Raw genomic sequence first — 26687 nt, forward strand, 5'->3', positions numbered from 1 at the left:
TGGGTTGCCTGCACCCAGACCACCCTGCCCACACACTTGAGATCTGCATCGAAAGTCCTCTTGGTGTGCCCACCCCCTAGGACAGTGCAGTGAGTGGCCTTTTCCCCATAGCTTTGGAATGCCATCCCTGTAGACCAGTGGTTCCAAAGTGGGGGGTGCCACCCCGTGCAGGATGGTGGGATTCACTATGGGGGACACTAAACGGCAAGGGGGTAGCATAGGTCGTTGCTAGCCCTGCACCTCTTTAGACCTCCAGTCCTCCTAACTGCAAAACCATGAAGTGAGTAGGATTCTTTCTACCGCAACAATTCCTCTGTGGTCTCTAACAAATAAAATGTGTGTTAAACGCCAGCAACCTTTTACTAAGCAGTGGACAAAAACGAGTAGGCAGTTTTGACAAATAAAGCTGTGCTTCTTTTATTAAATATTTTACAACCATAGCTTAGAAATCTAGAAGGAAACAATCTCTTTATCAGCTTTTATGTGCAAGAGAAATTGACAACAAAGAGCTTAAACTTGTACTCACAGAACAAACAAGCACAACGGGACACGACACGAACAACAGCAACATTATTATTTTTTTAATGATCGTGTATCAGCAGGAAAAATCTATTTCTTCCAGTTTAAACATAAGGACAGTGATTTCCACTGACTAAGGGAAGAGAGATCTTCTACTTACTTTTAGCTTCAATGAAAAATGCTCAAGAGCAGACCACAGACACAATTAAAGCTTCTTAAACCGGCAGTTAAAGCGAATAAACACTTTGTTTAAAATAGTGGCCCAGCTTTCTTTTCTATATGTCCCATTCGGGAAACCTTCTATAATGTTTGAACGAAACCTTGCTTCAAAACCTCTCTATCACCCAACTCCTTCTGTCCCCTTAGCAAGGATGGCTCTCTTCTTTCACCGAAAGACGTGGTTCAGCTAGCAGGTGATGTATTCCTTGGAGGCCAGATCTGCTGTCCCTGTGGATGAGCCAGCACTGGCAGCCAGCAACCTTAAGCCTACAGCATTTTCCAGTGCATACAGGATCACATGATATCACTTGGGGGGTAGCCATCCATGCACTTCCCTTGGCAATGCTTGGGCTCAGACTATTCTTTTGTTTTTCCCTCCTGAAATCAGTGCAGGCTGTTCTTTGCACCAGGGTCAGCGCTACCCACAGCACAGGATGCCTAGTTTTTAAAAAACGCCCTAAGGTATTGCCAGACCTATTTGCCAGCTGTTAAAATTTCATTTCAGATTGCCCTACCTCTGCTGCTTCTGCCCATTTTACTCTACATACAAATTTCCTTCTTTGCTGGACTTTGGGTTCTGGTCTATGTGTAAATACCACCAAATCAGTTTTGATCTATATGGCCTTCTATGGCTCAGAAGGACCCCAATACTTTAAAGAACACTTTCCTCCCACACATGCCTGCCAAGATCCTGAGGTCAGCATAAGAGCCCCTCCTTTGTGTACCCTATCAACAGCTGTCCAGAGAGCAGCTGTCCAGAAAACAGGCCTTTTCAGTAGGCCTATCAATGGAAATCTCTCCCTAGGGAGACACACCTGGCACTGACATCAGGGGTGTAGCAAAGGGGGTGCGGTCCACCCTGGGTGTCCCCACTGAGGGGGGTGACAAAATGGTGGGCGGCACTCACTGCAGGGCCTGCAGAGCGCCCAAGCCACGCGTCTCTCCTGGGAGTGACGCCGTGGCTTGAGCACCTGCAGCCTCCGTGATGCCCCAAACAGTCTGCCTGCTACTTCCTCCTCAGCTGTAGGGTGGCTGAGTGGGAGGAGGCAGACTCCTTGGAGGCCCCGTGGTGTCCCTGTGGCCAGCTGGCTCCACCCCTGTGGATGACTGGCTCCGCCCCCGGGCACAGTGCACACATGTCGCTCCAGGAGCCTGATCGGCTTGCTCCACCGCTGACCGACATTGATATTTTTGCCTCCAGGCAAAGATGTTCGTTTCCCCCCAGTTATCTGGGAGGCACCCCCTTCTTTGGGGGCTTTTTTCTTGTGGTAATACCTATGTTGGAGGGAGAGGGAGAGGAATTGTTTTCATGGTCTGATTACCTTGTGTTGTGCATCTGTTTTAAACTAATAGTACTGCATATTATTTTTGTTGCCGTTAGGTGTAAGACATTTTAAGACCTTTGTGCAAAATGACTAGTAAGTTCAAATAAATAATCATAACAATGACTAGTAACTTTGATGCATCAAAACACAGCTGGGGAGGGAGGGACCTTGAGACAGGACCTCATGAAGTAGCCAGAGTTGTAGAAAGTTGTAAATGACCCCAGCCTCCCTTATAAAGAAATCCGCAGAAGAAATTTTCAAGTTGGCGGTGCTGACAAGGGGAGATTTGGAGGTTACCGTATTTTTCTGTGTATAAGACTAGGTTTTCCCCCTTAAAAATAATGTCAAAAATTAGGGGGCGTCTTATACACAGATACACCTCCCCCCGATTTTCTTAAATCTAAGTCCTCCAAAATAGGGGGCATCTTATACATGGGGGTGTCTTAAAGACAAAAAAATACGGTAAGTGAAAACCCTGTGGACGAAAGGAGGGCTATTCTGAGTCATTTGTCCATTCTTTCAAAAGAACATTGCAAGAAAGAAATAATGTTCACATGAAGCACATTAGTCAAGGCAAGATGAAATGGGGATGGCGTAAGTATGATCAACAAGCCACACGAAGCCTGCCAAGCCTGGGATACCTTGAGAGCTTCAGTAGGTCTTCCCTAAGAAGAAAGCAGCCAGCAGACCAAACCAAACTTAGCAGACCAGTAGCTTTCTTGCTTTGTCCCATACTTGGCCACATCACATAACTATTTCCACACGTCCTTGGGCATCATGCCCAAGTTAAACACACAAACAATGAGAATTCAGAAATGGGGGGGGGGGGGGATGAAATGAAATGTTTTTCTTTCGAGTTTCACCCAACAAAGTGATGAAAAGCAAAACAAAAAACAGCCCGGATTTCTTTTTGTTGAAATTTTTCTCCAATGTGATTGAAAGGGTCTCCTCAGCGTCCTTGTAGGCTTGCCATGACGTTTGCATGGAGCTAAAACAACAACAACAAAAATCCTTTTGAGTGGCTCTGCTCCTGCCTGCTCACCTCTCTGTGCAAACTGGCATCTTCAGCAGAAAGCAGCAGGATGAAGCTTTGTATGTGTGGAGTACGGCTTCATGTTAGCAGACATCTGTTCCAGTCATTTCTTCTGGGCAGGGAAAACACACACACAGAGGCCAAGGGAAAAGCTACAAATGACCACACTAACAGCCACTTGACACCAGCCCATGAAAACGAATATCTTCACATCTCAGCTAAGCATTTTAGAGGCACTTTCACAGGACTATCCTCCCTATGCGGAAAGAAAGCACAAAAATGCGCAAGGTGCAGGTGCTCTGCTCCTAGACAATGGTTTCTTCTGGAAACATTCGACCGCTGTGCTTCTTGGGCGGGGCGCTGGGGCGGGGCTGGCTTCTAAGCCACTCTGCCCTGTTCCGCAGAAGCTCACTCTCCACCGATTCTGCTCTCATCATGCAGTATTCCTTAGAGCTTTCCTGGTTGAAGTACTCCCGGACGGTGTTGCGGATGGAGGTCGGGAGAAGGACGCGGAGGTTGTGGCCGAATGTGCTCCGCTGGACCCTGTTGTGCCACCCTTCCTGCTCAGCTGGGTCCCCTGGGACTTCCATGAGGGGAACACTTTCAGAGATCTCCACCTGGGGTGACTGGCTCACTGATTCATTGTGGTATCTCCTTGAGGCAGACTGGAGGACCAAAGGAGTGTTTTGCCCGTAGAACACTGTCTGCGGAATATGAATTTTCATGCTCTGCAGATTCTTGGCTGCCTCCTCCTTGTTTTGCCCTACAGGAGATGCTGTTGGATAGCTCGTTTTAGGTGCCATGAATACGGTTATCTTGGTGCGCTTCAGGCTTTCTTGGCCGCGATGCAAAGTTTTGGGACGACTGATCTCAATGTGCTTCACAGATTTCTCCCTTTGCACTTGCGGTGCTGGCAGAGAAGAGCTCTTGGTGTTAGGGAAATGACCTCTGAAGTCTGGCTTCACAGGAGTGCGTCCAAACATCTCAGCAGCTCCTGCCTCTTTCCTCTCTTCGTCCCAGTTGTCCTCACGAAACGGGCTACCTATGGGTATGAAGACCCTCGATGACACTCTGCTGCTGCAGCTTGGCTCTTGGTCATCCACTTGTCTTCCGCAGCAAGCGCCCACATTGCAAGGGCCCAGAGGCAATGGGGAGGTCAAGGGCTTGTGCCACTCCTTCAAGGATCTCTCTGCCATCTTAGGGGACAAGCTGTGGTGCTCGGTAGACGTCTCAAATATGAACGACGGGGTGGAGGCTTCAGTGGGGCTGAAGGTAGATGACTCGGAGCAGTACGATAAAGCGCTCTCCAAAGAGCTCAGTGAGGAGGCAGATGTGGTGGTTGATGAAAGGCTGGAGAAGCTAGACGTGTTAGACAGGCACGACTTCAGAGGGTCAAGCTTCTTGGGCATGCTGGTGCTTGGGTAGGCCCCCCAGAAATTCTGCTTTCCTTTGCTCGGACCAGGGTGCAGCCCTTCATCTATGAGCTTCTGGCTCTCCATCTGCAGTTGCTGGAGCCTGCGGACGTAATCACTGTGGCTGTGCATGATGGTGGCATCACAACTGGATTGCCGGGCCACTGGCTCGTGGTCCTCAACAGAAAGCTGAGAGCTCAGGCAAACGCTGGGCTCCGAAGAGCACCGATTCCTTGAAGGCCCCAGTGAGCAGACTGGGCAGTGTGAGCAAAAGGATCCCTGCTCTCTCAGGAAGTCGCAGCTGTTGGAACTGGTGTGCCCAGCTTTGCTCTGATAGCAGGCAGTGATCTCGCTAAACAAATCCCAGTCCTCTTGATCCTCATTGAGCATCAGTCCATCAAATGGGCTGAAGAGGCCCTCACCGCCTGCTTCCCGCACATAATGCTGATTTGCCCTTCCTTGGTAGGAGGGAGCACTTTCCATCTCATCTGAGGAATCATTGAGCTGGCCTGTGGGGATAAGAGGAAGCCACATCAAGATAAATGTGCATCTGCTGTGCTCCTCAGGAATGCAAAGTGTGTATGTGTGTGGTTTTTATTTGCAGCGCCAACACACAAGTGTCAAAATGCCAGCCCTATTTTAACCCCATTTAATTTGGATTTTAACCCCATTTTAATTTGGATTTGAGGAAAATTCAGTAAAGAAAACCTGCTGCCAACAACCCATTTATAATATCTCAGCTGTTCACAGTATTAAGAGCCCATCTGGGAGCACCTAATAACACAAAAAACAGCCCTGTTGGATCAGGCCAAATGACCCATCCAGTCCAGCATCCTGTTCTTACAGCGGCCAGCAGATGCGAAACCCACAAGCAGAAGAGCCCTCTCCCCACACCTTGTGGTTTCCAGCAACTGGTATTCAGAAGCATTTACTGCCTCCAGCTGTGGCAGCAGAGCAGAGCCATCATGGTAGGTTGCCATCGATAACCTTGTCCTCCATGAATCCCCCTTCCTTAGGTCCACTGAAATCAATGGGACAAGTTAGGTTTTTTGGGGAGGTGGAGATTAATGGGAAAATCAGCTCTGCCACAGCTTGGTGCCCTTCTCCTTCTCTCTCTTTTCTCCACCAATCTAGACGACTTTTAAAAAGGATTTGACAAAGTCGTGGAGGAGAGAGCCATCAATGGCTACTAGCCACAACAGCTATATTCTGCCTCTACAGTGCCTCAGGTCCTGCTTGCTGGTTTCCCACAAGCACCTGGCTGGCCACTGTGAGAACAGGTTGCTGGAGTGACTGGAGGAATCCTGTGGGCATAGCCAGTAAGGTGATTCTTTCTACTTTGAAATCCCCGGCCCCTTTCTGGTCTCTATTCCGTTCTGGGATGTAATCCATCATTAGCATCCTGAGAAGGCAGGGATATTAAATGAACAGATATGTATGTCAGCCATGATATGTATGTCAGATATGTATGTCAGCCATGGTCTTACCTAGGAAGGCACCCGCACTCTTGGATTTCTCTTTCTCTGACTGTTGGAACAGTGTAGCAATGTCCCCTCCAAAAATTTCAGCTGAATTTTCAATCAGGAACTGCACCAGCCTGGCCACCTGTATGAAAGGGAACAGTTGCCAAGGTAATATCTATTACTCTATGATTCTATTAAGTGGAGGATACCAGCTCTGGATGCTGTTCATGTGGCTAATTCCAACAACATGGTACTTGTCTGTTAGTTATTATGTATAATTATTCCAGTCTCTATTCTGCTGTGCGATTAAGAGCTGAAGCACACAATCAGCAAACAAACCCATTTTGTCTCTGTGCAGGGGAAATTTGCATTAGATGTGAACAGAGGAGCAGCAGGGCTGGCCCAAGACATTTTGGTGTCTAAGGGCTTGTCCACATTTTCGCTTGTCCTATGCCTAGAAAACACAGCCCCCAGTGGTTTTTCGTTTGTCCTGCCACTTCCCCTTGGAAAACCCACTGCTTACTGCCAAGTCAGAACAATCATCAATCTGCAGAAATGCTTTTTGACGTTTGTTCTGATTCAGTGGTAAGGAGCAGGTTTTCCTGAGGGAAAGTGGCAGGACAAGTGGAAGTGTGGATGAGCCAGGAGACAAAGGACAAGACTGCTTTGCTTGGTGGAACTGGCACTGTTACAGGTGCCACGTAATACCCACTCTGCATTGGTAAGAACTCAAATCTTTTCGTGTGGCAGCACCCGCACTTTGGAATTCCCTGCCTATTGGCATCAGGCAGGTGCCTTCATTGTTCTGTTTTCAGCACCTGCTAAAATCTTTCTTGTTTAGACAAGCTTAGACATTTAGAAAGCGGGTGTGAGTTTTAATTTGCTTTTGGTCTACTGTAATTTTAACTTCCTGAAAGTTTTAAATTGTTGATGCCACTTTTTCTTATTGATAATTTTATTGATTTATCTTTTCTTTGTAACCCGTTCTGAGGTTTTCGTTTTTTTAAAATAATCAAGTGCTGTATAAATTATATGAATAAGATATACGAATGAGACCAGCAGTGAATCTTATACATCAACACTGGGACCGGGACATTGTGCCCGAGGGCATGAGGTTTGCTTAGGGCATGCAGCAGGACAAGATCTGTGCTATATCCAGCTCTGCCCTTTGACACTCACCCAAACCCACTTAGTTTTATTTATTTCATAAAATTTATATACTGCTTGATCGTCAAAAACCTCAAAGCGGTTTACTGAAAGAATAAACGGTAAGATTATTAGTAAAACAATTAAAAGATTCAGAAAATCCAGACCAGCAATCAACTAAAAACACACCAGCATTCTAAATATTTGGGTAAAGGTAAAGGTACCCCTGACCGTTAGGGTCCAGTAACAGACACCTCTGGGGTTGCACGCTCATCTCGCTCTATAGGCCAAGGGAGCCGGTGTTTGTCCGCAGACAGCTTCCAGGTCATGTGGCCAGCATGACTAAGCCACTTCTGGCGAACCAGAACAGCACACAGAAACACCATTTACCTTCCTGCTGGAACTTTACCTTCTGATTGGCAAGCCCTAGGCTCTGTGGTTTAGACCACAGCGCCACCCGCATCCCAAATATCTGGGTAGGCTTGCCTAAATGAAAATGTTTTTAGCAGGCACCAAAAAGAGTGCAGTGAAGGCGCCTGACTGATGTCAATAGGCAGGGAGTTCTGAAGTGCAGGTGCTACCACATTAAAAGATTGAGTTCTTACAAATGTGGAACAAGTATTATGTAGCACCTGTAACAGAGCCAGTTCCGCAGATTGAAGTGGTCAAAGTGGGCATGTATGGGGTGATCACACAGGTAAACTGATCCTAAGCACCTTTATATACAGTAACACCTTGAACCTGGCCCTGCAGCAAATCGACAATCAGTGTGCATCTCTGAGCAGAGATGTTATATGCTGACAAGATATCACTCCTGTCAGCAATCGTGCTACAGCATTCTGCAAAGGGAAGTCCCACATAGAGTGCATTGCAGTAATCCAGTTTTGAAGTAACCAGTGCATGAGCTACTGTGGTCAGTACTGTCATACCATATCACAAATATCCTCTGGACATGATGACCAAAGCAATTTGGGCCAGGGTTAGCATCATGCAACTGCTAGCTCTGTGTTCCAGCTCTGAGAAAAGGGACTACAAACTTAACAAGGATTTGGGAAGTCTAATCAGAGTTCAGAGTGTCTGAGCCAAAGGGAAAAGCCAACGAAAGGGATGTGGGTAAAAACCCAGAAGCAGAGAAGGCTGTTACCTTCTTTGTGGATTTGCTTTCCTCCTCAGGACCTGTTGGGCTGGGAAGCCACAGCATGTTGGGGGCGATGCAGAGGGCCAAGTTGTAGGCGTTCATTTGATTCTCTGTCGAATTTTGCGCAATGTGATGTAAAACTGCAAATAGGTGTCTGAGCAAAATGAGGTTTGCTTCTGGGAGCTGATTCACTAAGCTGCAAAAAAGAGAAGAGAAACGAGAATGAAGAACATCAGCTCAGACCACAGGCAAAAAGGGCGAATCGGCTCCCTGGAGGAGGGTCCACATCTGATGGGATTTTCGTGGCACAGTAACTACTACTCTGCACAGCCAAAGCATACTCTAAATGTACTTGTGCCTCAAGTTTTCACATCAACTGAGAAAGGAAAAGCAAGCATTCAACATTTGCAGGGAATTCTGCTACTTTAATTTTGAATGCAACATTAGAATTCTTAACAAGGATTATTATTATTTTTAATCCTTTGGACATGCTGCTTGGGTTTGATTATGGCAACTGCATGTCGGACTAAAGTTTTATCATTTCCCCTGAGAAAGTATAAGTCTCCAGTCCCGGGCAGCTGGCAGCACAACTGAGAAGCAGGGTTCCTGCAAATGATACCTTATCTCAGCTGAATCCATAGCAGGACTTGAGCCTTGAATGCTTCTGCATTTCTAATTCTACCCCAAATTATGAGCCTGTTATTATGCTCATGTATAAAGCCCATGGAAAGCCATCAACTGCTGAATGAAGAGCAGCTGGCATAAATCGGAAGAGTGGCTTCCAACCTGTGTTCCAGGAAATATTGGAAGCTTGCTTGTTGATAGATCACATTTCCAAATCTGCCTTTCCTCGACTGCACTCAAGAGTGGTAGGCAAGGCTCTTCCCTTGCAATTCTATCATCACAACTGCTCTGTGAGTTTAGGAACACAGGAAGGCGCCATGTGGCTCAGTATTGCCTACACTGGCTGGCAGTGGCCCTCCAGGGATTCAGACAGAGGTTTTCCCCATCGTCCCCTTCTCTCCCTCCCCGATCCTCTTAAGTGGAGAAACCACGGATTGAATCTTGGATCTTCTGCTGGCAAACCTTGTGGTCTCTTGCTGAGCCCTTCCCTTAAAGTCAGGCTAAGAGAAATTAGCCAGGGTCCACATATGTTTCCCTCCCACACACAACCACTACATGGATCAAGTAATTTTCCATCCCCTTGCCATTTTGAGGAGGGGGCATGCTTGAAATTCTCCTTAAAATAAGAGCATCTTACTAGAATGTAGCGTATGGCACTATTTTTTCTAAAGGATCCCACATGGCAGTTGGAATGGGAAACTGAGTAGTAGTAGATATTCACTACCCAGGGTTATCAAAGCAGACAGACTGTCCCAGTAGCAAACCTTTTGAGTGCTTCAATCTTATGTGCTCGGCTTTCCTTATCCATGGCTTCCATCCACAGCCCGTGCATGTCTGAGGATAGAACACTGTCAGGTATATTGCGTAGGAAATCCTATATTAAATACAGACATGCAGAGTGATTTGGTTAGTCATGCAGAGAGCAACTGAGTCAATTTTGAGATTTATTCTACAATGAGGCACAAAAGCCCTGATTTTGTGAGTGTGTGTCAAAAACCACACAGTTTAAGGTAGGGGTGGGAAAAGTCTATTTATCCCTCACCGTATGGCCCAAATCTGATAGGCCAGGGCTTCCCAAACTTGAGTCTCCAGATGTTTTTTTAACCACAACTCCCATCATTATCAGCTAGGACAGGCATGACCAAACTTGGCCCTCCAGATGTTTTGAGACTACAATTCCCACCATCCCTGACCACTGGTCCTGTTAGCTAGGGATGACGGGAGTTGTAGTCCCAAAACAGCTGGAGGGCCAAGTTTGGCCATGCCACAGCTAGGAGGACCAGTGGTCTGGGACGATGGGAATTGTAGTCCAAAACAGCTGGAGACTAAGTTTGGGAAACCCTGTGATAGGCAGATGTGGACACCCACCAGTCAACCACCTAGCATCACAATGACACCAGGTGACCTGCTGGAATGTTTTGCAATGGGCTTCAAAGCCCTGACAAGTATTTGCTCATTCAATCCCCGCAGGTGCTGCCAACCAGCTGACTGGCAGTGTCTGGAATCCCCTTTTGGCATGAGCACAAAATGGACCCTGTGCACTTCAGTCTGATGGCAATGTGTGCAGTGCTGTGCAGATAGAAGCTTATTGCCCAAGGCTGCTCTACCACACTTGGTTTCATTTTCCAGGGCTTCTCAGAATCCACCTGTAAGAAGGCCAGAACACCACAATACTAGAAACCTCACTGTTTGCAAGAAAACCTATTGGGCAAAATTAACATCATCAGTATCTTCATGAAGCACAGTTTGCACTATCATGGGAGCAAGGAGGGTCAATTTTTTTACTAATTGCCATGAAGAATGGCATGTTGAATGCCTCTAATCTTTCTGCACAGATTGCCAGTCTTTAACCCTTCACACTTCTCTACTGTTATCTAAATTAGTTGACATGCCTGGATGTTAGTATGGGATGACAAACTGCTGTTGCCCATAGGCTGAGTGGGTTATATGACACCACTTGCCATCAATTCTGAATTAAAGGCCCTCCCTTTAGTTGAAATTCCTGAATTGCAGGGGGTTGGACTTGATGGCCATTGGGGTCCTTTCCAACTATTGATTCTATGATACCCCCACAATAACACCTTAAGCCACTGCAGCAGTTCCTTGTTAGTCAGCACAGCAAAACCTAAGGTCTTTAAAGTACTACCAATATGGTCCAACTTACTGTAATAACTCCAGCTGCCACAAAGACAGATTCACCATCCACCTGGACATCATCTCCAGAGTTGAGTTTTTCTTTCAGTTCCTTGCAAGTCTTGGCATTAGCCGAGCGCCTGAAGATGCCCCTTGTGGTGGGGCCCTCATGGTACAGGAGTTGCAGGATATCCTGGGGTTGTGTGGAAGTGAACAATGTCAGTTATATGATCACTAAGGGCGATTATTATAATTTGCATTTTAGACAATCAGGTTAAGCTCTCATTCATGACAGAGGGAAGATTTGTGTTGTTGCTGTTAATTACCCATCCTTCACCAGCAGGTCCCAGGGCAGGTTGCAATTTAAAATTCAGTACAGTGGAACCTCGGTTTTCGAATGTAATCCATTCCGGAAGACCGTTCAACCTCTGAAACGTTCGAAAACTGAGGTGCAAAAGGCAGTCTGCAATTTCAGCAGAAGCCGTTCGACTTCCAAGGTGTGTTCGAAAACAGAAGCAATTACTTCCTGGTTTTCGGTTTTCAAAAACCAAAACGTTCAGCTTCCGAGATGCTCAAAACATCGATGTTCCACTGTACAGTGGTATCTCGATTTTTGAACGTAATCAGTTGCGGAAGACCGTTCGAATTCTGAAATGTTCAAAAACTGAAAACTCAGTAGCCGACCACTAGGCCTCAGGATCTTGCACTCAGCAGAAGCTGCATGGCATGTTCGACTTCTGAGGCGTGTTTGGAAACCGAAGCATTTACTTCCGGGTTTACAGCATTTGAAAACCGAACTGTTTGTCAACAGAGATGTTCGAAAACTGAGGTACCACTGTATTATAAACAGTTATAGAGTCATAGATATGAAAGGGGTCCTAAGGGTCCTCTAGTCCAACTCCCTTTGTATTTGATTTTCTTCAGTGATGTTTATCCTGGGTTATTTTATTTGATGTTTTAATGTGTTGTAAACTGCTTTGAGATTTTTTTCTTAGAAATATAAAGCAGTATAGAAATGAAATTGTTGTTGTTGTTAATAATAATAATAATAATAATAATAATAATAATAACAACCATAATAAACCACTCTGGGAATTGTCACTATGTGAGGGGAACAGGAGTCTCTTAATAACCACTGTTGTGTAGTATTAGACCAGGATCTGGTTCAAATCCCCACATGGCTATGAAACCCACTCACAGTGTGGCCTTGAGCCAGTTGCTCCCTCTGTCAGCCTAACCATCCTCACAGTTGATGTGGGGATTAAATGAGGATGGGGAGAGCCATGTATGCCACCTTAAGCTCTTTGCAGAATAAGGTGGGGCATAAATGCAAACAACAACAACAACAACAAACTCTAAGCGCCAACCACTACCACCTCTAAGCGCCCTTAACAAACTACAGGTACGAGGATGCTTTGGGGTAAAGCCATGACTGTTTGAAGTGGTATGATACTGCTTTAAATGTATAGTGCAGATAGGGCCCAAGCCACCTTCACAGCCTTCTTCACATGCATCTAAATATGCACTGGCACAGTGAACAAAAGAGTAAAGAAGCTATTCTGCAGAGGCACCCAAACAACATCCCTGGGTCCCCATCTTACCATAATTGGCTTGGGGAGGTTTCCGTCAGGACACAATGATTCCAGGGACAGGCCAAAAAGCTTCCTCGAGGTGGTTGGAGACTGTGATACTGGGCTGATAGTTAGGGTGCTGGTGCTTCGGCGGAGTGCCCAATCGATCAAAGATTTCTTCCTCTTGGTGTGCTTTTGTACCTTTTCTGAAAGAACAAATGCACCTCAGGTTTCAGGGTGTTCCCTTTCCAAGGCAAGGTTCATGAGGTACAAACTGGGTACCAGGCAGGCAATTCGGAGCAATTAAGAAGTGGGACTGCCGATCTTCCATGAACTTCCAAATGTCCTCTCCTTCCCCTGCTATCCATCCTGGCTGAGCAAGCCTTTTCTCCTTGTCTTCCTTCTGTCTCTTCTGCCCTCAACATACACTGCTAACCCCAACAAATGTAGATCGTGATATATCCATCAAAGCACTAGGCCTTATGCCCATAATATCTGAGAGGTATTGCTTTCTAATAAAGCAGAATGATGGGCAGCTATTAGAAACGAGGCAGGGAGGTCTCTGAGATCTTTATGCAGAGAGATGGAACTGTTTTGTGAACTACTGGAATGCATTATATAGAAATGAGGGACTAGAAAGATATTCGCTTGCGGGAGGGGTGTTCAGTCCTCCCACCCCAAAAACAGCAGCAACTCATTTCGCTGATTGAATCTTCTAGTTCCTGAAGCAGTTATTAGCCTCCACTAGGGAAGGAGGACAAATTGCCAACCTCTGCCGTCCCCCTTTATCCTTTTCCTGCTCCTCAACTATCTCCATTAACAATATTTGGTGATTTGATAAACCAATAAGATGTTTAATAACATTTGACAATTTTATTGCCTTAATAAAATAATATTGGGGTGGGGCGCCAAATTTTACTCTCAAAGTAAAATTTCAGAAACAAAAATTAGCCCAGAGTTCAAACAGTTGCACCTGAATTTACTGGATTCCTAATTAGTGAGAAAATTCATGTTGGTACTAAATTTCTACCCACAATTAAAACAGTAGGCCACAAGCTAGCAATTCAGGACTATATTTGCCAGCAGTTCGGGACTATATTCTTACCTCTTTGCAGCTGCTCTGGAGCTTGGTGTCTGAGTTTCAGGATGAACTGGCATTGCCTATCCCTGGGGAGCTGGTCCAGGATGGAATTTCCATAATAATCAGTGAGCGACATTCTGTTGTCAGTATCTTGTGGCTGGTGCATGAAGTCTTCGAGGCAGCTGAGAATAATGCTGAAGGGTTGCTCATGGCCTGTTGCAACGACAAGAGGTGTTAGCTTCTGAAAACAGTCAAGGCGCTAGCCCTGACCATGCTTAAACCAGCTGGACTTACGAAATTAAACGCATTGAAAGAACTTGCCTGTCAAGATGAGGGAAGGAAAGACCTTTCTACAGTGGTACCTCGGGTTACATACGCTTCAGGTTACGTATGCTTCAGGTTACAGACTCCGTTAACCCAGAATTAGTACCTCGGGTTAAGAACTTTGCTTCAGGATGAAGAACAGAAATCGTGCAGTGGCAGCGAAGCGGCAGCAGGAGGCCCCATTAGCTAAAGTCGTGCTTCAGGTTAAGAACAGTTTCAGGTTAAGAATGGACCTCCGGAACGAATTAAGTACTTAACCCGAGGTACCACTATATTTCAGATCTCTCATAACCTTAAACTCAATTCTCTGAATATCTGCAGCAATTTGCAATTAAAAAAAAAGTCCTTACAAAAATTATTTAGCATTTTAATGCAGATTTCCCCAATACATGCATTTTTGTATGCAGTTTTAGGTACACATTTCTTGCAAGCAACTTCTAGCATGTTGTATGATATTTTCACCATATATTCCATTTTTATGCATGCTCTCTCCTAATACAGTGGTTCCAGTTTGTGAACATTTTTCAGAAGCTGAACATCTTTCGCAGCTTACGTGGCTTCTGATTGAGTGCAGGAAGCTCCTGCAGCCAATCGGAAGCCACACCTTGGTTTTTGAACAGTTCCGGGAGCCAAATGGACACCCAGAATGGATTAAGTTCAACAACCAAGGTACCAATGTATATGCATTTTTGTAAACGCAGTTTGGTTGGAAAACTGCACCTCAAAATTTGGACATGTACAGATTTCTAAGGAAGGTCCCATGCTTTCATTCCCATATTGTTTAGGAAAGTAAGAATTTGACAATTTCCCTTCAAATGAGAACAAAGGGCTTATTATGGTATGTGTTATAAGAATTTTAAGGTCTTAGATATATAATAAATGTTCATAAATGTACCAAGCAAAGGCATGCATAAATATATAAACCACATGTCTGCAGCAGCACAGAAATACAGCCCTGAAACCATTTTGACTCCCAAACTGACCAAATGTTTCTCTGCAAGGAGGGTGAGGTTGAGGGAACCTTCCCATTGTCTCGGGAATTAAGTGATTACCATCTCAAAAGAATGGCCAGACTACCAGGAAAGGCAATCAGATAAGGCATTATCAGATAACCTGGCAGACAGGAGATAAACAAAGCACTCAGAATTCTGTTGTAGACCGCCTTTTCTATGAAGTAGGTATGATGTATCTGGTCTTGGTCTACACCCCTTCTGTGATGTATGAATGATGTTTCTGGTTGTGGTCTAGAGCTCCAGGACAGGGAATTTCAAAATGTCTATATAAGGGGAGGCACACCTTTGTTCTGGGTCCACTTCCACTCTCCTGTGTGTGAAGGGAGCACCCTGTTGCAACAGCGTTAATAAAGATCAGGCTTACTAGATGCTTTGCTTCTCAATATTCTCTGGTTGGCCTCTGTTATTTTCTCCTACCGATGGAGAACCTACAAAGGACTCTATAAGGGCTCTTGTGTACCCCATAAAGGATCAAGACCAGATTTTGTTTACAACATATGCACACTTTTCTTTTGTCCTCCGCTTTCCAGGTACAGGTCTGTGCTTAAAAGCTCCATGTCCAAACATTGGGGTTTTTTTGCCCTGAAGTCCGTCCCCCCATCCCTCACTCTTTAGTGCTCATTCAGAGGAGTCAGGTTTTCTGCAGATTGCCATTTGCTCCAATTCATATTTAAAGAGCAGTTTTTCACTGGAAACGCTGCAGGGCAAAAAGAAGGGCACTCAGACACAGAGCCTAGAAAGAGTAGATGAAAGATAAGTGTGGATAAGCCCTGAATCTAATTTATCCTCCAGTCCCTAGTCAAGACTCAGATCCACAGTGGGTCACTGACTGGCCTGGGGGTGTTAGTTGGAGAAGAATCCTGTGCCCACCAACCACATCTAGCCAAAGGAAGAAATTGTGGAAATATCCTTCACACCAGACATGGGATCATCCCTTACCTGTAAAGGAAGTAATACAGCATGGCAGGTCTATTCCTCACACTAGACTTTGATCTAATTTTCATTGGTGAAATTTTGTGGGGTGGGGGGATCCCCTGTGGGCTACACAGTAGGATATAAATAAACAAACCTTAAGCCCATCACAGATGTGACATGGTTAACCATCCAAAGGAAAGGGAATCTGAAGGAGGAGGAGGGTGGAAGGGGGCTCTGACCCCAAATCTGCTGAGCCTGCTTTAAAAGGCTTTGACATCTCCCACAGCCTGAGAGAAGCAACAGTGAAAGGGTTTTGGCTCCTCTGAAAGAAGTTAACTGAAAAGTCTCGAGGAAAAGGCTGCTCTTGTCAACATTCCCAAACAGCCTTCATCAAAAGTTCTGCTCTCGTTTTAGTCCCATTTTGACCAGAAAGCCCAACCCTAAATACGATACTGTCATTATGTCACATGTAATAATAGAAATTGTTATGAAACACTATGGGAAAAAGTTGAAAAGACATGCCCTATACTCTCAGCCAAAGTAAATACTCTGTGTAATGTTATTTGTACATCTAAACTTGCATCATTTTCTGATATGTGCCAATGGCAAAAAAATCCACTTTTTGCCTTCATAGGGCATTTATTATTATTATTATTATTATTATTATTATTATTAAATAATTTAAAGAAAAATATTGTGTTGATCTTAATTTTTTCCTGCTGCCTATTTCTGAAATCACTCTCTGTTACCAGTCATTTAGCCTCAGTTCAAACCCAAGCATTTATTTAGGCTTCTTAAAGGCAGCGCAAAGCTGTTTAGGAGCTAAATGGATTCATTTATTCTTTTACCAAGAAAAACAGCAACATCTGAATAGACAGCGCACTATGTATAGAATGTTCCATTGTATCTATTTCAGAAATCAATTGAACTAGGATACAATGTTTAACACAATGAAGCAGAAGCTGCCAGCCATGTGTGAAGTAGCCGTGACAAATTCAATGCTAGGGATCATTAGGAAACAAATTGAAAATAAAACTGCCTGCATCACAACGCCGTTATACAAACTGATAGCGTGACCACATTTGGATTACAGTGTCTTTAGTTCTGGTTGCCTCCCCTCAAAAAGGGTATCGCAGAGTTGGAAAAGGTTCAGAATAAGGCAACCAAAATGATCGAAGGGATGTAGCAACTATCCTAGGAAAAAGGTTGCAGCATTCGGGACTTTTTAATTTAGAGAAAAGGCAAGTAAGAAGCGACATGATAGAAGTTTATAAAATGATGCATGGAATTGAGAAAGGGGGTAGAGAAAAGCCCCCCTTCTCTCATAACATTAGAACTTGTGGATGTCCATTGAAGCATAAAGTTGGAAGATAAAGTTGACAGATAAAGAGGACATTTTCACACAGTGAAACAGTTAAACTATGGAACTCACTCCCACTGGAGGCAGTGATGGCCAACAACTTAGGTGGTTTTAAAAGAAGATCAGCCAAATTCATAGGAGGAGATGGCTATCAATGACTACCGGTCATCATGGCTATGCTCTCTTTGTGTGGTTGGAAGCAGCAAATGCTTTTGAGTACCACATGCTGGAAACTGAAAGAGGGGAGGGAGCTGTTGTGCTTGGGTCCTGCCAATGTGAGATTAGGATGCTGGACAAGATGGGCCATTGGTCTGATCCAGCAGGCTCTTATGTCCTTACAAACTCCATCTGAATTAACTACCAGCCTATCATACTTGAAATAATATCTTGAAATATCAGCTGGAATTCTTTAACAGGAGAAATAAACAAGCTGAAGATTCCACGCTCATAATGGGAAGATGGATGTTTGCTTATTTAAACAGGAGTAGTTGATTAAGGGAAACAATATTTTTCCTCCCACAGCATCTCTGAAGGCATTGTTTTCCTTGCAAGTTTGAATTTCATAGCTCTTGTCTAAGTTGGTGTGGGAAGCATGGTGTTAAAGATTTGGGTTGGGTGGGCTAAACCATTGTTGTTGTTTAGTCGTTCAGTCGTGTCCGACTCTTCGTGACCCCATGGACCAGAGCACGCCAGGCACTTCTGTCTTCCACTGCCACCCGCAGTTTGGTCAGATTCATGTTTGTAGCTTCGAGAACACTGTCGTCCCCTTCTCCTTGTGCCCTCCATCTTTCCCAACATCAGGGTCTTTTCCAGTGAGTCTTTTCTTCTTCTGAGGTGGCCAAAGTATTGGCGTCTCAGCTTCAAGATCTGTCCTTCCAGTGAGCACTCAGGGCTGATTTCCTTAAGAATGGATGCGTTTGATCTTCTTGCAGTCCATGGGACTCTCAAGAGTCTCCTCCAGCACCATAATTCAAAAGCATCAATTCTTCAGCGATCAGCCTTCTTGATGGTCCAGCTCTCACTTCCATACATCACTACTGGGAAAACCATAGCTTTTACTATACGGACCTTGGGGCTAAACCATAGAAATTAATAAATGGTAGGATTTTGATTATTTGGGATGTGAAGGGAGAAATACAAGCTGCAAAGGAATTCCTGAGCTAGCCAATGCAAAACAACCTGGCCAAGCTAGGGCTATTAAAAACAATACAACGCTGTTGAGGGCCATTAGCAGTACAAGAAAACTGACCTTCCCCTTGCTCTGACGTGTGAACAGAGTCTGGGATTTGGAAGGTTGTCAGTGTAACTGGGTGTGAGGTGACAGGAAAAGAGGGTTGTTTAGCAAGGTTTGCTGGGAAGAAGAAGGGGAGAGAAGAAAGCCTGGGATCCATCTTGGGCAGGTTGGCTGAAGGCTGGCTGGGAGAGATGCCTTGTACTTCAGGGCTGCACAGCTGTGGGAGACAAGTTCTGCTTCAGATGACCATGCCATAAGTTCTGGACTCCCTCCATGCAGACTGAAGGTGTAAATAGGTGAATAAACCATTTTTCTCAAAGCTATGACAGTCTCTGCCATGTCTCAATTTTCCAAAGGACCACAGACCCTGGGTGAGAGCCTGGAACCCCTTGGAGTCTTGTAGAAAGTGGGGGGTGGCACCTAACTTTTATAACCATATGTTTGGGTTGCTTTAGGCAGAAGGTTTGGATCTGATTCTTCTTTCACTCAGGGCTTGTCCACACTTCTGTTTGTCCTGGATTCCCTTCTACTTGTCCCATGGTTTCTGGGCATGGGTCCAAGAGGTTCTTCGTTCACCCTGCCATTTCCCTGGAAAACCTGATGTTTACCACTGAATCCGAACTCATGTCAATCTGCAGAAAACCCTGATGGACTTTTACTCCGACTCAGTGGTAAACAGCAGGTTTTCCCAGGGAAAGCAGCAGGGCAAACGCACAGAAAGCCTGGGACAAATGGAAGTGTGGGAGAGCCTTCATTCAGAAAGGGCCTGTTTCTCCCTGATGTGGCAAACCTTTATTTGGCTGTAGTCCTTTAGACTGCAAGTGAGAGATCACATGGTGTAATGATGACACAGAACAATTCCTGCCACTTCCCAGAGGAAGGGTTGGTGGTGGTGGTGACTCCTTACTGGGGGCAGGACAGAGGCAGTAGTGTATGGAGGTAACAGGAGGGTAGGTCCCGAACCAGTGGTTCAAGTTACAATCAAGGACATTCCAAACAGTTACAATACAGGACATTCTGACTTTTCTGCCAGTAAGAGCTGTTTGGAAGTGAAACAGACTCTCCTTTGAAAGTGGTGGGCTCTCCTTCCTTGACCATTTCTAAGAAGAGGTTGGATGGCCATCTGTCATGTATGATTTTGCACGTTCTTAGACAGGAAGGCAAACATGGCCCAGGTGTTGCAGTTCACTGTTCATTTCTCTTAGTCATACATATGCTGTGAGATGGAATTCAGGCTTCCCCCTCAAACTCCTCCACTAAATGCCCTCACAAACACCCCTGTTTATACAAGTCCTGGCCACAAGAGCTTCACCTGCTGTATTTTGGTTTGGGTCCAACCCTTTGGAGCTGCAGAAAACAAGCTTGCTCCATCTTCCATGTGACAGCTCTTCAGATATTTGAAAAGGGGTATCATATCACCTCTCCATATTCTCTTCTCTAGGCTGAACATACCCAGCTCCCTCAACTGTTCCTCATAAGGCTTAGATTCCAGAACCTCGATCATCTTGGTTGCCCTTCTCTGCACATGTTCCAGCTTATAAACATCCTTCTTAAAATGTGGTGCCCAGAATTAGACACGGTATTCCAAGTGTGGTCTGACCAAGGCAAAACAGAGTGGGACTATTACTTCCCTTGATCTGGACACTCAACTTCTGCTGATGTAACCTAGAATTGAATTAGGGTTGTTGTGTTTTGTTTTTTTGCTGCTGCATTACACTGCCTCACAGAGTGCAATGTCCTGGATGATAAAAGGAACAACAATTTCACTCCACAGAAATGAAAGGGTAAGATGCCACTCACATCAGAAGGACTTACAAATATTCATTTTGACATTAATTAATACTGAATTATCCATGTTCACTCAAGAAAGCAAGAGCTCTTACCGATAAGTGGGTAAGCATTATTGTCCCTTCCTGGTATTACCCAAAGGAGATAGTCTCTTGGCCGACCCTGTGGATTGAAAAACAGAAAGAAATGAGGTGGCAGAATGAAGGACTGGAGAAGCTGGGAAAAGGGGATGCAAAACAACAGAAGGGGATACCAGGCAATGAAGCCCAGGCAGCAGGTGGTGAAGGGAGGATCAGGAAATGCAGGGCTGCAAACCTGATGGAATACAACAGAGTGACCAGCATGTCTGACATTCAGAGGAAGCAGAACAGTACAGCTGAGGAAAGGGGAAGGCAGTCAGACAGAAAGAAGTCAAAGCTGAAACTTTACAGGCGCCTCCCCCAATCTGGTGCCCTCCAGATGTTTTGGACTACAACTCCCATCAGCCCCAACCAGCACAGCCATGCATCTGGACAGCAGCGGCTTACATAAGAACATAAGAAGAGCCTGCTGGAGCAGGCAAATGGCCCATCTAGTACCATCTTCTTCTCACAGTGGACAACCAGATGCATCAGTGGGAGGCCTGCAAGAGGAACCCAAGAGCAAGAGGACTCTCCCCTCCTGTAGTTTCAAGCAACTGGTACTCAGAAGCGTTACAGCCTCTGACAGTGGAGGCAGAGCACAGCCATCATGGCTAGCAGGCGGCGGTAGCCTCCTCCTCCTTCTCCACCACGAATTTGTCTAATGCTCTTTTAAAGCCATCTAGGTTGGAAATGGATGCAATATCCACACAAAAGACTTGAAAAACATGCGAGTCAGGCCAATGAACATGTCTTGAGTCATTATATACATGGCACATTTTAGCACACCACAGTCTAATTATAAACTAGTATATTTTGCCTAGGTGGCAAGGGAAGAGGCCAGTGGCTTTCAAACTCTTCTTTTCTCAAGGAACCCCTGTACATTATAGAGGGATTCTGGGACATGCTCCAGAGCAAAGGGTTTGACCACGAGTAACAGCCACTTGCTCTGTATGAACTGAGAATTCACCCTTGTGCCTCCCAGACTGCCTTCCTTAGCAGTGGCAAAGTTTAGGTGTGATTTGGAAAGCAGGGGGAGAGAGTTTTAGGGAATCTTGACTGACATTACCAATTTTCTCATGGAGGAATGCTTGCAAAGCCAAAGAAATCAATGGCTTTGTCTACAACTTGCAACACTCATGTCTTATACTAAGGGGTGAAACCCAAGCATTCATGTGAATATGTTGGTCATAAAAGAAACAATCTGTATTTTACAATCCTACAGTTGACATAATTATGTATTTATCAAAATCATGCATATTCACTTTTAGTGCTTATTTTCCACTCCTTCTCAAAACCCAGTATACCCCCCAAAAATAAAATGCATACACAGTAATTCTAGATAAATAATATCCTGTTCATTAATACCGCCTTAATTTTTTTTTAATGTAGAATGCAAAAGCATGTGGCCCAGATCCCTTCTCCAGTCTATTTGCTTCTTGGGTATGAGTGGAACCCTTGCCTCAGTTACACTCAAGTGACTTCATCTTCCCACCCCCCGCCTCACAGCTAGTAAAAATAATAATAATGCAGTACTGCTGAGCCATTTCTAAAAGGAAATAAATTTTGCACTTACAGGAAGTCCCAGCTTCTCAGTGGTCCTCTTGATGACATGCTCTGCTGTTTCTACATTGGAGACGATTATTGCAGTGCTCTTGACACAAAGAATAAAAAACACATTTAGGTTCTGCTCAGGTAACATAGAGCCTTAAAACTACTGTAGATTGAAAATCAAGACTAAGCACTGCCACATACGGCGGTACTGAAGAACAGGACCAACCTAATAGGCCAGGTTATTTTTCCCACTGTTACTCACAGAGGAGCTGTGGTCACCGTCCATCAACACAATCTGCATGGGTACGCTTTTGGGATACTCAGCCTGCTTCACTTGATTGATGTGCCTATAATTCATAAATGTACCATTAAGAAAATAAACCACAAGGTGCATAGTTACTGGGGCATGCAGAGAAAGGCACTAAAAACACTGCTACAGACCATTTTGGGGAGACTAACTTTTTTGGGGTGGGGTTGATTTCACTCAAGCATCTCCATGTCATTTAAGTCCTGTGCACACTCAGCAGCTCCCTTCAGAGGTTCTAACACAGGGGTGGAGAACTTCAAGCCCCGAGGACCCCGCTCAGCCCACGACACCTCTCCTCAGGTTGTACTCCTCAGAGCAGTCCTGCATCAAGAACATTTACCTGGCTGGAATGTGGTCCTGGGGCCGTGATAATGCTTTACACATGTGTGGGTATGTGGGTATGTTCAAAATCTCTGATTTCTGTGTGCCAGGAATGTAACCTACTGCATGAAGGTAAAGCCCTGCCCACTTTCATCTCTGGCCACGCACGGCCCTGGCATGCAGCTACCCACACAGCAGGAGTGTAGCTTTCAGGTTGAAAATGGTTCCTGATTCCTGTTTTAATGGATGCAGGTTAGTCTAGGGTGCTGCCTGTCACTGCAATGCCACCCTTCCCATGTGTTTCCTATGTGGCAGTAGCTAAAAAGATGTCCTCCTAATATTGTGGAACTACAACTCCCATCTTCCCTGGGGGCTGATGGATGTTGGCTGTCCTTGTGAATGAACACCTGAAAAGTGGCTAAATGGGATCAAAGTAGAACACTGATAAAGTATAAGACAGTACTCTCTGAGGCACACTATAGACCCAACACATTCCCTCCTCCCTCTTCCAGTTGGCTTATCTATCTATCTATCTATCTATCTATCTATCTATCTATCCATCCATCTATCTATCTATAACTTTTGTACCCAATTCTTCAGTCAAAAAGGTTCCCACAGCAGCTTACATTCAAAACAGCCTGCAGGCTTACAACCTAAAAACCAAAAAGCATGACATACAAGGAAAAAGGGATGGGGAGGGAAGAAGAAAATTAAATTTCAAACTCAGTATTGATTTCTAAACAGTTGGAACAGTTCAGGGGCAGGAGGTGCCTGACGGATCTGGGCTTTTGGCAAAGCTGATGGAATGAGCCTTCTGCTTCCCACGTCCCCCACTGAGTCAGCCTGAGGGAATGGCAGTTGCCCTCAGGTGCCAAGCTGAGGGGAGATGAGGCCTGATGGGGCTGGCCTGCCACAACGGAACTGATGGAGGTAGCCCTGCTTCTAGCCTACTTTCGTGGGGAGCAAGCAGCAACCATGGCAAGGGCCACTAGATGCCACAGGCAGGCCACCATGGCACAATGCCACTCCTACCTTTATGCCACGTGGCATCCTTGCTGCAGACAAAAATAATGCAACTCTTACCACAGCAGTGTTGACATCCACCTGTCCTTCACTTCAGGCGATCTGAAAATGAGTAGTAAACACAATGGTAAGAAAGCATCAAAAGTCCTCTGGCTGCAACAGGGGTGGGGAACAACTGTGGCCTCGGGGGCCAACTGTGGCCCTTGGGACTCTCTCTATGCCATTCCCCCTCCAGAGGCCCCACCCCTTGCCAGGCCCTGCTCCTCAAGTGCTTTTGCGTTGGTGAACTGTGATAATGTCTCAGAGGATGAGATGTGTGTGCCTAAGAACATGAGAAAAGTCTGCTAGATTAGGCCAATGGCCCATCTAGTTTATCATTCTCTTCTCACAGTGGCCCTCCAGTTCCCTGTGGGGGACAAGCAGACAGGATTTGAGAACAATAGCACTCTCCCCCTCCTGTGGTTTCCATGACAGCATAAGAAGAGCCTGCTGGATCAGGCCTGCATCCTACTCTCACAGTGACCAACCAGGTGCTCATTGTGGGAAACCCTTGAGCAAAACCCAAGCAGAGGAGCACTTGAGTTCTTCCTGAGGTTTCCAGCAACTGGTATTCAGAAGCATTACTTCCTCCAACCATGGAAGCAGAGCTTGGCCATCATGGCTAGCAGTCACTCATAGACTTATTCTCCATGAATAGAAACCTCCTCCATAGAAATCTGGCTGGATTGTAGCCTTCCATATGAAGGGTAAAAGTCACATTCATTGCTCCATCCACTTTTGCCTCTAGCCCTGCCTGCCAGTGGCATGTGGCCCCCAGAAGATGATCCAGAGAATAATGTGGCCCTCAGGTTGGGGAAGTTCCCCCCTTTCTTTGTCCACACTGCCATAGATGATATACAGAACTATAAATCACTGACCCTTCTGACAAAGGCCCAGTACAAAAGCACAGCCCCTTCCTGTTCTATTTTAGTAAAATAATTTTCTTGTGCTGCTGAGCTCAATTTCCTGGCGAAGCGAAGCGAGGCTCTGATAAGTGGGCGGAGGGCAAGTGCCTTGTTCTGACGTTTGAAGCAAGCATCTTTTTCACGTTGGGCAACGGCCTCTAATTAATATCTTGCTTTGTCTGCTTTCCTTGCCTTGCAATTCTTAGAAACTATTTCCCTGTAATGATGTGAGAGATACAGAACCTGTACCAAGGTTTGCCCAAACATATATTGGCTGTAAAAAGCAAATGTCAAGAGTCGTCATTCTTCTAGTCAGGTATCCCTCAATGCATGGCAGAACAAAGTCAATTGAAGACTCCCCAACAGCCTGAATGGCCAATAGGAAATCACCGTATTTTTCGCTCTATAAGACGAATAAGACCACAAGACGCACCTAGTTTTTGGAGGAGGAAAACAAGAAAAAAAAATTTTTGAATCTCAGAAGCCAGAACAGCAAGAGGGATCGATGTGCAGTGAAAGCAGCAATCCCTCTTGCTGTTCTGGCTTCTGGTATAGCTGCGCAGCCTGCATTTGATCCATAAGACGCACACACATTTCCCCTTACTTTTTAGGAGAGAAAAACTGAGTTTTATAGAGCAAAAAATATGGTATTTTCTGGATGAGATGAGGAAAGAAATTTTACATTTTTAGCTTCAATCAGGAAGATATTGAGGAGGGCATAGGGCAAATGTTAGCCAACCTTGTTTGCTGAAGTAGGAATAAAGGGCTGATCCACACCATATATTTAATGCATATATTTAAACATGACCCTCACCAAATACCATGGGAACGGTAGTTCTTAACTGTGTGTAGCTATGAGTGGGAAAACTACAGCTCCCATGAATCTTTGGGGAGGGAAGCCATTGGCTTGAAATATATGGTGTGGATGTGCTGGAATAGTGACTTACTGAATTAAAGGTATTTATTTTCTGCATTAAGAACATTAGAGCTATGAAGCTGGATCAGGCCAATGGCCCATTTATAGTCCAGCATCCTGTTCTCTTAGCAGCCAGCCAGATGCCTGTGGGAAACCAGCAAGCAGGACCTGAGCACAAGAGCAACTCTCCACTCCTGTGTTTCCAGCAACTGGTATTCAGAGCCATACTGCCTCTGACCCTGGAGGAACAGCACAGCCATTGTACTAGTGCCTTTGTTTGTCAAATCCTCTATGAAGGTGTCCAAACCCCTTTTAAAGCCATCAAAGTTGGTGGCAATCACTCCATCTTGTGGTAACAAATCCCATAGAATAGCTATGTGAAGAATTAGTATGTGAAGGAGGCACAATCATTTCAAAGGTCAAATGGTTACAGGAATCGCATCGCAAAAGGGAAAAGAGAAAGATAGAGCAAGCATGACCCCCAAATATTTGACAAATGAGAAATCATAAATTGACACATAAAGTTGTCTAGAGGGAATAAAAAGAAAGATATGTTGGTTTGATTGATTGGGTCAGATTGGTCTGATTTTGTAACGTGTGAGAATAAGAAAACTAAGGATGCAATGCAGCTATCTCAGGATGCTACTCTGAGGTACTCAGCATTGTTTATTTATGCTGTAACAGTAAGAATCATAGTAAGAATGGTTATCTTTATACTGTTATAGAATGGTTATCTTTATACTGTTCTTTGAAGACAGTAATCCTTGTGTGATTTTTGATGTGTCCAGAACTGAATTTTATTTGTATTTTAAGTCATGTTCATGGTATGTTTCAAAGGATGTAAATGAATGAATGAATGAATGGTTGAATTTTGAGATTTCTCCTCATGCAGGAAATCTCAAACATTTCAAAGGAAGCTAAACTACCATTCAATCCTTAGTGAATCTCCATGTTAATAATACTGGTTCAAACTGATGTTGTTAACTCTTTATTCCTGTTGTTGTTGCCATCGTAGTTTTGCCATTGACAGCTTTTGACCTGTCTCAAATTACTGCTTATATATTCTGTTGTTTAAAATTATCATAAGCTACTTTGAGCCCAGATCTTTGTGGGAGATAAATTTTTGTGGGAGATAAATTTTGTAAATAAATTAGCCAAACAAAGTAAGTAAGATTGGGAAACATTCTTAGTGAGCGAGGGGTGGT

The 26687-nt window shown here is 44.9% G+C and overlaps 1 protein-coding gene across 17 annotated transcripts in view; it reads right to left on the reverse strand.

The window, feature by feature from the left end:
* Window positions 1–391: 391 nt before the first annotated feature.
* The window catches only part of LOC310669440 (rho GTPase-activating protein 20-like), a 91096-nt gene continuing 64800 nt past the window's right edge, over window positions 392–26687 (reverse strand). For 16 of the 17 annotated variants that reach the window (XM_083423459.1, XM_083423458.1, XM_083423457.1 and 13 more), the window contains 11 exons: window positions 23683–23724; window positions 22234–22318; window positions 21994–22071; window positions 20394–20460; window positions 13689–13877; window positions 12614–12789; window positions 11044–11205; window positions 9644–9753; window positions 8262–8451; window positions 5996–6113; window positions 392–5017 (listed from right to left, as the gene is read on the reverse strand). In XM_083423459.1, coding sequence (XP_083279585.1) covers window positions 3402–5017; window positions 5996–6113; window positions 8262–8451; window positions 9644–9753; window positions 11044–11205; window positions 12614–12789; window positions 13689–13877; window positions 20394–20460; window positions 21994–22071; window positions 22234–22318; window positions 23683–23724 — 2833 coding nt within the window. In that variant the 3' untranslated portion in view covers window positions 392–3401. The other variant, XM_083423455.1, reaches the window with a different exon arrangement.

The sequence above is a fragment of the Podarcis tiliguerta genome (assembly GCF_965153285.1).
Source record: "Podarcis tiliguerta genome assembly, chromosome: Z".
NCBI classification, from domain to species: domain Eukaryota; kingdom Metazoa; phylum Chordata; class Lepidosauria; order Squamata; family Lacertidae; genus Podarcis; species Podarcis tiliguerta.